We start from the raw sequence: 13,631 nt of genomic DNA, 5'->3' as shown, positions 1-13,631 counted from the left end.
CGTCAAGTGCAAAAAGTCCCATCGATTCATAAATTTTGGTGAAAGAAAAAGAATAACACAAGATATTTACATTCTCTAATTTCAGAAATGTTAAAATGTGAAAGAAAGATGCATCTTAAAGTCAAAGAAATCAGAGTTCTTTCTACCGCCTTCCTTCTGCCGCAAGTTCTTCCCTTCATTTAACTAAATTTGTTTAGAGTTCACTTACACCAGGGTCCTTTCCTTTTCTCTTTTATTTCACATCCCTTCTCATATAATTGAACATACTTCTTTCCAGTTTCTTGAATTTTTAATCTCTTCTGTTTCTTAGTCATTATCTGCTGGTTTCCCTTTATCTCTAAGTAATGTTCACACTCAACCATATCTTGGCCACTTTCTCATTCCATTAGTTTCAATCCGATCACTATTACTTTTCCTCATTTCTGTGTTTTTTAAAGAAGTTTATATATAGTTATGTATATTTGTGTCTCTGTTATTAGCATCTTTAGAGTTTTATCAATATATGCCTATATTCTTTACACTTTCCTTCCTTTATTTTTCCTCATGTAGAACTCTTCCTACCCTCCCCATTCTCCCAAAAAAATCTTCCTTGGGTCATCTTTGCTTGACTTTTTAGCCTCATTCTGTTTTCTGGGGGTATAGTAACCAGAACTGCAAAAAAGTATTGTAAAAGCTGGGGTGATTCTTTCTCCATTTTTCCCCTCAATATATTTCATAGTGATAGTTGGCATTTTATCTATTTGACTCTAGCAGCTAAATAGTTTAATATCGTTAGAGAGTTATTTACAATGAGTCCTATTCAATTCTTAGACTTTCTGCCATCATATATGTTAGTTCATTAAAATGCACAGTTTAAATCATTTCTCTTTAAACATTATTTTATATTTGCCCACAATGCAAATTTTGTACTCTACAATCTTAAGAAGATACCATTATTCTTGACATCATAAAAGTTAAAGGTCACCTGCAAACTGGCAGATTTTATGATGTATAAAATGTATAAAATATAACAGGTCACATAAGAAAATGCTAAATAAAATTTGTTAGAATGCGGAAATTCTCATGCATTTGCCTAGAAGGGCACCTACCTATCACTGCCTAATTCATGTTACTTGCTAATAAGAATTTCTCTAGCTAAGACAATACTGTTCCAGAAACTTCTCTACATTCTGTCCCAACTATGCTGGAAATGATATAAATTCCCTGCAACTGTAGGTTTTTAACCCTGCAATTCATCAATTATAATTTTCCAAAACTATAGTTTTATATAGATTTTTATTTTTCATCAGATCCTTGGTAATAGACTCCTTCTAAGTCACATTTCCCTGCAGAATATATTTTATTAACAGCATTTAGATCACGTGTTGACTAATAAAGGAACTAAAGTCAAAAACAAATGTCTCTAATTCTAAACTGTAAAATTAACATCTTCATGGCTTAGCACAGTTTACAATGTGTTTCATAATAAATATTTTTATTATCAGAAGGAAGAAAGCTATATTTAAATGATTTTTTTGCTTGGGAAAGAGCAAGTGGAGGAGAATACCTATGGATGGGTCTTTATATAAAACACTGAAACATTCTGTTACCCAGATGTTAACCAGTGATACAGTAGAAAGAGAAAGATGCAACAAGAAAGGGTCTTATGCTGGAGCCAGGAGACAACACTGTAACACAATTATTTACTTAAACTAATCTTTTTGTAAACGATAAAGGCTTAATATTCATAGAGCTCTTCTAAATCTGTAAGAAAAAAGAGGAATACCTTATTAACAGATTGATCAAAAAAATAAGCAATTCACAACAGAAAATAGACACAAATGGCCAATATATTTTTAAAGAGTCAAAGTCAGGGTCATAAAAATATTAAAACAGGAAAATGTTTTTCTTTCACATATAAAGTTTGCAAAAGTTAAGGAGGGTTAGAAAATCTTATATTAGAAATAGGTCCTTCTCATATACTGCTACTGGGAATATAAACTGATACAAATGTTCTGTAGGCAAATGTGGCATTACGTTTCAAATTTCTTATGTGCATACATTTTGACCTAGAAATCCTAATTTTAGGAAATAACCTGTAGATATACACATATGTTTATCTCCATGGATATTTATTACCATATTAAGAAGTAGAAACAATAGGAATATCTAGTAGTAATGGATTAGATAAAAAAAATAGTCAATTCTAATGCAAATCAAAACCTCAATGATATCATCTCACAATAGTCAGAATAGCAATTATTAAAAAGTCAAAAAATGACAGATGTTGGTGTGGCTGCAGAGAAAGGAGAACACTTGTACATTAGGAGAACACTTACACACTTTTGGTGGGAGTGTAAATTAGTTCAGCCAGCGTGGGAAGCAGTTTGGAGATTTCTCAAAGAACTTAAAACAGAGCTATCATTGGACCCAGCAATCCCATTACTGGGTCTATACCAAAAAAATAAAAATCATTCTACCAAAAAGACATGCACTTGCATCACTATTCACAATAGCAAAAGCATGGAATCAAACTAGGTGCCCATCAGTGGTGAACTGAATAAAGAAAATGTGGCACATATACACCATAGAATACTACAAAGCCATAAAAAATGAATGGCAGCAACATGCATGGAGCTGGAGGCCATTATCCTAAGCAAATTAACATAGTAACAGAAAACCAAATCCCAGATGTTCTCACTTATAAGTGGGAACTAAATATTGGTTACTCATGGACATAAAAACGGCAGCAAGAAGCACTGGGGACTATTAGAAGGGAGACAGAGGGAGGGAGAGGGCCAGAGGTTGAAAAACTGTTGGGCACAATGCGCAGTACCTGGATGATGCCATCGCTCCCACCCCAAACCTCAGCATCAAGTAATATACCCAGGGAACAAACCTGCACATGTACCCACTTAATCTGAAATGCTGAAAAAAAAATAGTCAACTAATTTTAAAAAGTGAAATATGTGAAAATTGCCCCCATGTATTAAAAAGAAAATGAAGGCTTTAAAATTGTACAAATTGATTTTTTTGTTTTGTTTGCTTTTTAGATACTGTATCCATCCAATTTACTGTCTAAATTAGCACGTTTTTAGAGTACTATTAACAATTACACCAGCATTAACAGGCAGATACTGAGGGTGTTCCTTTTTTAGCAGCCTTAGGAGCCAAGAAAGCAAAGATAATTCTGATGGTCTACGTTTAATCTGATGGATCATCCAACCTTTTAAGATAAAATTCCTCAGTGCTGGAAGAGTTTAAAGCTACTCTATTAGTAATTAACTCTAAAATTAGACCTGTGAGACAGTATGTTCTACTTTACCTCTGCTTAATACACAAACTTATACATATTTTGATAAACATCTGCAAAGGACCTATTTTGTTCTAACCAATCAGAAGCTTAAAATAGATATAAGCCAGTATCTATTCTTAGAGGTCTCAAAGTCCTTTCTTTATTAGCTTAGCTGTAGCTGTATTATTTTGTATGAATCCCTTTACACACACAGAGGAGAATCTTACAAAGAAAAGTTATATAAAGAGAAAAATTTGTTTTGAAATTGATTTTTCAAGGATAAACTTTGCTTATAGTATATTTGAGTTTTAAAATACTTGAGTCTTCTGGAAACTAAAAGTGAAATTACACTTCTGGTATCAAAAAAAAAAGAAAAAAAAAAATCTCAAGCCAAAACCTCAAGTGATACTTCCTCCTCCCTTCCATTCTATGGACCTTAGAAATGTGTAAAAGATGGTTATCCAGAAAACCATCAGTAGAAAGCTATTCAATAGGAAAAACCAATTGGGATTCCTGTTTTAATAAACCTACCTTACTTTCAAGAGTCTGTTGAAATTTAAGATGCTACAATGCTTTATTTAAAAGTTGGAATTTACAAGTCATTTTTAGAAGGTATTTTAAGAGTGTTTTAAAAAAATATTTTATGATAAAGCAGGAAGAATATGCCTAGTTTATTTGTGCTTATGGGTCAGATAAACTAATTCTATCACTAGAATGATATTATTCATTTCCTAATAGCAGCAGAAAAATTACATTTATGAATAGGAATTCTTTATAATATTAATAATAAAGTCAATATTATTATTTCTGAGATTATTACTTAAAAATTACTTCCCAAAATATTTTCTTCTCTAATACCTAGTACCAGCATTCTTTAGCTCAGTGAGTACGAAAAGTGTCTCATTTTGTAGTTAAAATTGTTTTGAACTTATTTTCATGTGAATTGTTTTCTAATAGTCTTTCTGTAAAACACCTGCTTTTCTCCACTTTAAAGATAAGTCTAGATTTTTAAAATTTTGAGAATGTAATTATATAAAAATGCAGTTGTAGTTAAAAGACTATTTCATCACTAGTGATTTAAATTGCACAACCCTTCTTGTTACAGGATCTTAGTGGAAGCCTGGGGGTTGGCAGGCGTTTTGCATAGATTCTTATGTTTTTATTGGCTGAGAAATACTATGAAGTTGACTAACTACAGTAAGGCAAGTCTTATTGTATAGCATTAAACAGTAGAGAGATTATAAGGCCGGACTGACTAAGTTCAAACCCCTCTTCACTCGTTACCAACTGCGTGACCTTGGGCAGTTACTCAACATGTCTGGTCTTCAATTTTCTCATCTATAAAAAGGGGGATAGGCCAGGCGTGGTGACTCACACCTGTACCCCCAGTACTTTGGGAGGGCGATGTGGGCAGACCATTTGAGGTCAAGAGTTCAAGACCAGCCTGGCCAACATGGTGAAACCTGTCTCTACAAAAATCAGCTGAGTGTGGTGTATTATCCAGGCTACTCAGGAAGCTGAGGCAGGAAAATCGCTTGAACCTGGGAGGCAGAGGTTGAAGTGAGGCAAGATTGCGCCACTACACTATAGCCTGGGTGACAGAGTAAGACTCTGTCTCAAAAAAAAAAAAAAAAAAATGGGGATAATAGTGGCTATTTCATAGCTCAGAACAATGCCTGGAACACGGTAGACAATTAAATGTTAGATATGGTTATCATTAATATGTTTCATTCTTCTTAGGTATGCTCTAAAAAATGTGTATATTAGTTTGCATCATTGCCATACCAATTGAATCCCTTAGGTAGTGATATGGTCAAGAAGAAATATAATGTCATCCCTCTTCAGGAGATCATCACACATATCCAGGTCTGCATTTTTATTATTTGTTTACTCGTTTTACATTTAAGTCACTCTTTCTTGAGAACCCTGCAGTTAACTTCTGGTCTTTGCTTATACTGCTGCGAAAGGTGAAACTTACTCAAAGTGGAGTCAGAATAACAGGTTTACCAGGAGAAATAAATATGAAAAATGATTTTAAACAAAAAATCAAATAGCTCTTTAAAAAGCAGTCTAAGCTAAAGTGCTTTTAAGGAAATTATTGATAACTATAGGAAAAATGAAAACCCAATTTTCTGAGGCACAGAAAAACTAATAAATACTTGAAGTATTTATTAAACATGGATATTTAACAGGGTGTTTATCAATTTTCAAAGGTATTTTATTCTATCAATAATAGACTGGAATCCTAAGTTCTCATTATCTCTTGGCTGGATTCCTGCGATTGCTTCCTAACTCTCTCTGACACTCTGCCCTTATCCACTTTTAGTCAATTCACCATTCTGTAGTTAGTGTCAGACTGTCATACTTCTCTGCTCAAAACCCTCTACTGATTTCCCATTTCACCTAGAGTAAAAATTCAGTCTTTAATTGGCCTTTGAGAGTCCAACATGATCTCTTCTCTTCCCCAACTCATCTCTTACCATTTTATCCATCACTTACTCTGCTCTCGCCAAACAGGCCTGCTTGGTGTTTGGGGAATAAACCAAGTAGGTTCCTGCCTTGGGGATTGTACACTTCCTATTCCCCTGGGGAAATACCCTCTCCCTAGATAACTGTAGGGCTCCCTCTAGCCTTTCCTCAGGACACTGTCTAAATGTGACCTTCTCAGAGAGGCCTTCCCTGACCACCCTGTGTAACACAGCACATCCCACATGCCTGCCATCACTCTGTCTCCCTTACCCTGCTTTCTTCTTCATTGCACTTACCACCGTCTGACACAGCTGTTTCTGTCTGCCCACATTAGAATGTTAGCTCTAGAAGAGCTTTTCTGCCTTGTCCAATATTGTTTCCCTACAACTAGAATAGCATCTGGTTTGCTGAATGAATTTTAAAAATGAACACTTGAATGGATTCTTACCCCAGTTGACTACTGACTTCTCATAAACACAGGAGAAACATAATTTTCTTAGTCTTCCAAACTTCCTTAGGAAAATTAAGAATGGTTCTAAAATAAGGTATTTCTAAGTATTAAAGGTCAATGAAATGCTGAATACAACAATGTCCCATAGCCATGAGTATGTGCCTGGGGGTTCCTGCCTCCCAACCTTCCTTAAGGGCTTCTTCTGTCTCCTGTGCCTCGCAGGTGGTGCCTCCTGGTGGCCGACACACAGATCACACTTACCCAGCCTCCTCCCTCGCAGCCTCCTTTCCACCGCTTACAGTAGCTAGTCTTTCTGTCTCGGAGCACAGCTAGTTTCACCCAGGCAACCGTTTTCTCTCGGGTACCTCCTCTTTAACCTCTTTCTCCTCTTTTTGTTTTTAACCAGTTATCTCTGAAATACTCCTCTCTTCTTTGTTTCCTATTTGTGAACCAAAAAGCCACTAATTTTGATTGGTTGGCAGAAAATTAATACTTGTGATAGTCCTCTTCCAAGGAAAATGGAAGATACAGTTTTTTAAAGTTATATAGGAAATTATATATATATATATATATATTAAAAGCTATATGTGAAATAATAAATCTTCAGAAGATTTGTAGTGGTTTTTGTCTACTTCCCTATTATCCTTTAATTAACCTGTTTTTGTTAAAGACAGTCAAGTTGAATTAATGTTCTTATTCAATTTTGTTTCATTTCTAACATTACAGATATAATTCTGTTTTTCATTGGAAATATTTATACATAAAATATGAACATTGAAACCAGGAAAGGGGTGGGGAAGACAACTACAGACTCATTTTGGAACAACCCTGATTACCCAGACATAATTAATAGCAAGTTTTCTATAGAAAGAAGGAAGCTTGAGGTCCCAAGTACCTTGAAAGCAATTTTTAAAGTACAAGCTATTTTTCAGTGGGACATTTCTCATGCTATCGTTTTATATGTCTATATTTGATAAGTTAAAAATTAGTTTCCTTTTATAAATATAATCCACAATTCCTGAAAGTGTGTTTTTAAAAATGCTAGTCCCTCGATATGCTACTTGAGAGTTTAAGTGCAGTTATCAAATAACTGTGGTGCATATGGTATACTGTATACCACTCCTGAAGGTTTATCATATACATCCGCAACAAATTCACATCAACAACAAATTTATGTATCTAGTTTTGTTTAACCATTATTTTGCAAACATATAACTACTAAACCCCTTTCTTATGTAAGTCTTGTTAGTAGCTCATGGAAGAAACTTTGAGAAACAAGTGATTATTTACTCATTCAGAGAAAAAAAGACTAGTGCTATTAACTACAGTACTGTTTGTCGAAGACTCCTATCTACCAGGCATTATTCTCAGAGTTCTCAGAATTTTATGTAAGGCATCTTATTTAAATCTAACATGAACCTAATAAATACAAGTACTGTGGCCACCCCTTTCTTAGAGATGAGGAAACTGAGGTTGAGATAAGTAAATGACATGCTTAAATTCACATGGCCTGTGGAATAAGCATGTGAATCTTGGTAATCTGTTTACAAATTCCGTATGCAATCTGGTCTCCATGGCACTTAATGGTATGAAAAAATGTGAAAGATGTCATTTGTGAGTGTTCAGCTAATAAAAGAATGAGCTATTTAAAAATATTTTGTTATTTTTGTTACATAGATATTGCTGGAATTCCTCTGCCTCAGAACCTGAGTGGATACTCATTGTTGCCATTATCATCAGAAACATTTAATAATGAACATGAAGTCAAAAACCTACATCCACCCTGGATTCTGAGTGAATTCCATGGGTGTAATGTGAATGCTTCCACTTACATGCTTCGAACTAACCACTGGAAGTATATAGCCTACTCGGATGGCACTTCAGTATTGCCTCAACTCTTTGGTAAATCTGTTAATATGTTTTAAGTGTAATATTATGTGTAATGAACTGCCCTATGTAACATTGCTCAAGATATCCAATAATCCTTGTTAAATAAATAAATATCTGCTACTTCTCATGCTGGGACAATCTACAAAAGTTTGCCATGTGAGGAACAGCTTCTTTGCAGATTAGCAGCTGAATCTCAGAAAGTGTCCTAAGGCTTTTGATCTGCGTCTCATGACTGAAACCAGTTTTCCCTGATAAGGGTATCTTCCAGTACTCATGACTATGTTTCCCAACATTGTGCCTCATTATTCTGAAGGATTAACACCTATCTTATGAAGCCTGACATTTTACATGTATTATTTAATAGTCACCACAACCCCACAAGATAGTACCATTATCCTCATTTTACACAGGAGACTATGAGTCAGAGAAATTTGGATACCTGTGTGAGGTCACACAGCTAAGAAGTAGCAGAACTGAGATTTCAACAAAGGTGTGACTGCAAAAGTGATGGTTCTTACACCTTATAAAAATGTCTGCCCACTTCACTACTCTATGAATTAATTTTTAAACAGCATTATTAGAGTTAGGGTTTTACATATTCTTTGTCCCCATTTAGTACATAAAATATGTGCTAAAGCTATTAGTAATATTCATTTCTCCCTAAGGCGCTTTCCCAGTTACAAATAGCAAAATTATTATTAAAATAATGCTTTAGAGGCCAAACTAGCCAACCCCCTTCACTTTAAGAGTGGAAGATTCTTGGCTTGAAAACAAAGTCTTGCTGGGCATGGTGGCTCACGCCTGTAATCCCAGCACTTTGGGAGGCCGAGGCAGGCGGATCACCTGGGGTCAGGAGTTCGAGAGCAGCCTGACCAACATGGTGAAACCCTGTCTCTATTTAAAAAATAAAAAAAGAAAAAAGAATAAAAAAGGAAAGGAAGTCTTTACATTTTCATCCTGATAAGTAATGGGCATTTCTTGCCTGTTCATTGGCCATTGTCAAATGAAATTTATGGGAGGCCATTGTTTTGAACTGAGTTCCTATACCAGAGCCAACAGACCAGATCAAACCAGAATGGGGTCACTGGCACTAGGTGCCCCATAACCAAACTGAGCTTTACAACAGCCCACTTAAAAAAACAAAACAAAAAAAAAATCACAATAACAAATCAAAAGGCCTCAGTTTACCTGAACCAGCATAAGAGAGTCCCCTCTGTTTTTACTGGATAAAGAAGTACGACTATAATAACGAATCTGCTTTTTCTTCCATGTTTCTGGGGCTTTTTCATCAGCCATTTTCTGCCTATGAAGCCCCTCCTCCTCTGCTCAGCTCATCAGAATGCCTTTTCGGAATCTTTAGATGAGATGCTGCCCAATTCATGAATCACTAAATAAAAGCCAATTTGATCTTTAAATTTGTTGAAATTTTGTTTTTTATACCATATTCTACCAAAAAAACTGATGTGACCATCAAAATGTCAGAGGGAGAGTCAGCCTTTTCTGTATTTTTTAGGACTTATTGACTTCCCTTTCCTAAAGACTTCTGAAGTTACCTAGCAAAGTCACAAATCTGTGAAGGGGCCTCTTGGCTAATGTACTCAAACAGGCCCATAGAGGTTTTTCCCTCAACATGCAGTGTTCATTTACTATCTGAAGTTAATTGTCATTAGATCTCTGACTTGCTGTTTTTCCAATTAGATTGGTATCCTAGTTATATCCTGTCTTCCCACACCATATGTAAAAGGTATGTTTATAGATCTGAAATATTTATCAATATTTATCATTACTTTCTTCCTGACAGTGATTGAGAAGTTTTTATTTCCATGGCTGTTTGTTCAAATGGACAGTACTGATGCATGTAACTTTCAACACTCCAAGCATAACATGCTAATATATAAAGAAAACTGGGACTAAGTGAAGTTGCAAGAACCTGACTTGTCTATATACAGAATTCATAGAAAGGTTGAGGCTATTGAAATGGTACAGTATAAGCACTACTATATTCATTTCTGCCTGTCGAAGTAGGCAGGATGTCAAAAACAGGAAGAATTTGTTCTAAACCAGCTTACTAATGATAAACGTTTGACTTTTTCTGGCATCTAAGAATAGATAAGAAAAAAAAAAAAGTGGGATAGCTGGACAATGGTAGGAAGGAGGGAAATTTGGGCATACGATAGGGTGTTTAACTCCTGGTACGTTATTTTACCATTTTTTCTGTCCATTTTATTACACTGAAAATTTTTTTTAAATCAAATACATTACCTGTCATAATGACATTCTAAAAAAATTTTTACTAGGTCACTATTTTGACGGATATTTAATTTTTTTTTCTTTCAGATCTTTCCTCAGATCCAGATGAATTAACAAATGTTGCTGTAAAATTTCCAGAAATTACTTATTCTTTGGATCAGAAGCTTCGTTCCATTATCAACTACCCTAAAGTTTCTGCTTCTGTCCACCAGTATAATAAAGAGCAGTTTATCAAGTGGAAACAAAGCATAGGACAGAATTATTCAAATGTTATAGCAAACCTTAGATGGCATCAGGATTGGCAGAAAGAACCAAAGAAGTATGAAAGTGCAATCGACCAGTGGCTTAAAACTGTTATGAATCTAAGAGCAGTTTGAACAAAAAGTTTAAAAATAATGTTCTGGAGCTACATATAAATATCATGATTATGAATTTTAAATATAACAATTTTGGTACCAATTTTTCATCACTTTGAAAGCAGGTAGTATATTTTAATATAAAATGCCAATGATTATAAAATTACATATTTTCAAAAATGATTATTATTTAGACCTTTGTAGAGCTTCTAACAATTTAGTGGAAGTATCAAAAAGATTGAAGCAAATACTGTAAAAGTTATGTTTCATTAAATAATAGAGAATATAAAATATTTTAATAATAGTAATACGAATCATAAAATAGTTGTGTGGTGAGCATCTGATGGTGCTTGACGAGTTATTTATATTGGATGGGATAGTTTGGATGTATTTGATGGAAGTATTTGGAGTATTTAACAGGACGTAAACTCTGGACTTACCTGATTTTATGACTGTTTTTTAAAATAGGTAATATATAAGCAGGGTAAAGCTTCAAATGGTACAAAAGGGTTAACAGTGAGCATGAAGTCTGACCTGTTCCTCTTCCCTGCCATGCAGCTCCCCTTCCAAGAAGCAAGTACTGAAACCACCTGCTTATGCATTATTTTAGAGATTGGCCACAAATTTATAAAAAAGTGTATATATTCCTTTCCCCCTTCACAAATGGTAAAATACTGCACACATTGTTCTGCATGTTGCTTCTTTTTCCCATTTTTTTCCACTTAACCATAGATACCTAGAGGTGAAATTACTGAGTCAAGACAATTTTTAGCAAAATTACACTAGATACTACAAACTACCTCTAAAGAAGGTATACTAACTGGTAATCTCCCCATCAATGCACATCTTCTTATCTTTTGCCAACCTAATTGATGAAAATATTCTATTTTTATTTTTCTTATGAGTAAGGTAGATCACATTTTCATGTATTTAACAGCCATTGGAATCTGCTTTACCATGACCTTTCCTATTTCTATTCTTTGCCTATTTTCTGTTGGTTGTTGGTCTTTCTTTTGTATTACAGGCATGCTTTAGGTATTAGCTCTTTGTAAGAGATTCTGCAAATATTTTCTTTCCAGTTTGTCATAGTCCTTTGTCTTTTGACTTTGTTCTGGTATTTTTTGATATGTAGAAACTGTATTTTCATGTAAACAGATTTACAAATCTTTGTACCCCATAAATATATACAATTATGATTTGTCATTTAAAAATAATATTAATAAAAAATTTGTAAATATTTGCTTTGTGGCTTTTGGAATTTTGTATCGTATTTACAGTAGCACTCTCCACTTCTTTTAGAGTTTTATTTTTCATCTTCGGATCTTTAACTCAGCTGGAATGTATTAAACGTAGTAGAAATCTAACTTTAGGTGTTTTTCTAATGCCTTCCCATTGATCTTTAATTGAGCAAACTGTCTCTTGTCCCATTGGTAAAAATGTCACTTCATCATATAATACCTTTGGTTGGATACATTCTTTTCCCCCATTGATTTGCAATGCCATTTTTATCTATACCAAAGTCCCATTTATACTTATGCCATTTCTGAACATTTTATTTTCCATTGGGCCATTCTATTTTTTGTTTCTGCTTTTCTTTTTTTTTTTTTTGTTTTTTTGTTTTGTTTTTGAGACAGGGTCATGCCCTGTCACCCAGGCTGGAGTGCAGTGGAACAATCACTGCTCACTGCTCTCCTCAATCTCACAGGCTCAGATGAGCCTCCCACCTCACCCTCACTAGTAGCTGGGACCTCAGGCCCATGCCACAAAACCCAGCTAATTTTTAAAATTTTTATAGAAACAGGATTTCACCATGTTGCCCACTGGTCTTGAACTGAACTCAAGAAAACTGCCTGCCTCAGCCTCACAAAGTGCTGGGATTACAGGCATGAACCACCATACCCAGCCAGATCAGTCTATTTTGTTTATTAGTCTGGTAGACAGTATCTGGTAGGACTAGTCCCTTTGCAATAGTTTTCTTTTTTCAGAATTGTTCTTCCTAGCAACTCTTGATTTTTCCATACAAATTTAGAATAAGCTTGTCTAGTTACAAAAATGGAAAGTCCTGTTGGGCTTGTTAATGAAATCATTAAATGTATAACCTACTTTAGAAAGAATTTAATTTTTTATGATAGTCATTCTAAAGAATTAGTATGTTTTCCCCTTTATTCATGTCTTCTTTTATATCCCTTAATAGTAGTCTAAGTATTCTTTATATAGATGAATTTCTCCGTAAAAATTTTTGAAAGTAGGGACTTTAAAAAATATCACCTAGGCCTACCCCACACCAGTTGATCACAGCTTCTGAGAGAGCCTGGGCCTGCCATGCCATTATTGTTGTCTTGTTGGGCAGTCCCTCCAGCCATGATTCTAATGTGTAGCCAGTGGTGGGTTTATTCCCAGTTGTTTTCTCACTTATTGTAATTTTCAGTGAATCTTCCTTCCATTATATCCTCTTAGGGAAGATCTTGTTGCTTGTATGTGCACTCCATTTCTACATATTTATTTTGTGCTGAACCACTTTATTGTAATAGTTTTTCAAATGATATATTATTTTCCAAGTAATATCTTACCTGCAAATAATTTTACCTTATACTTTCTCAAACTGTCTTTGAAGTTTCCTTCATGAGTTCATCTCCTTTATTTGTTTATTGTCCTTCAATGAATTTATATGAGCTTACCTTTGTAATTATTTATGAATTTCTGAGAAACAATTTTACTTTTGAGTATATCTGATTTTATTACATATATATATACAAATACAAACACACACACACACAAACACACTTTCTGAAGTAAAACTCTTAAAAAGAAAGACTGAATATGAGATCAAGGTTAAAATTAAACTATCCAAATCCACCATCCATCTCCTAATTAAGTCTAAAGAACACAAGTAGCTAAAGTGTGTGTATATATGCTAATAATGGAGAGAAAAGCAATAGTA

At 34.5% G+C, this 13,631-nt stretch overlaps 1 protein-coding gene across 2 annotated transcripts in view; it reads left to right on the top strand.

Moving 5' to 3' along the window:
* The window catches only part of ARSK (arylsulfatase family member K), a 57,179-nt gene extending 46,187 nt beyond the window's left edge, over positions 1-10,992 (top strand). For both annotated transcript variants that reach the window (XM_032276194.1, XM_032276186.1), the window contains exons 7-8: positions 7,872-8,096; positions 10,422-10,992. In XM_032276194.1, coding sequence (XP_032132085.1) covers positions 7,872-8,096; positions 10,422-10,711 — 515 coding nt within the window. In that variant the 3' untranslated portion in view covers positions 10,712-10,992. The remainder of the gene's footprint in view (positions 1-7,871; positions 8,097-10,421) is intronic.
* Positions 10,993-13,631: the final 2,639 nt, after the last annotated feature.

The sequence above is a fragment of the Sapajus apella genome, unplaced genomic scaffold, assembly GCF_009761245.1.
Source record: "Sapajus apella isolate SASKATOON/1434 unplaced genomic scaffold, GSC_monkey_1.0 scaffold1, whole genome shotgun sequence".
NCBI lineage: Eukaryota > Metazoa > Chordata > Mammalia > Primates > Cebidae > Sapajus > Sapajus apella.
The sequence above is the reverse complement of the archived record's forward strand: the minus strand, read 5'-3'. Positions and strand labels throughout refer to the sequence as shown.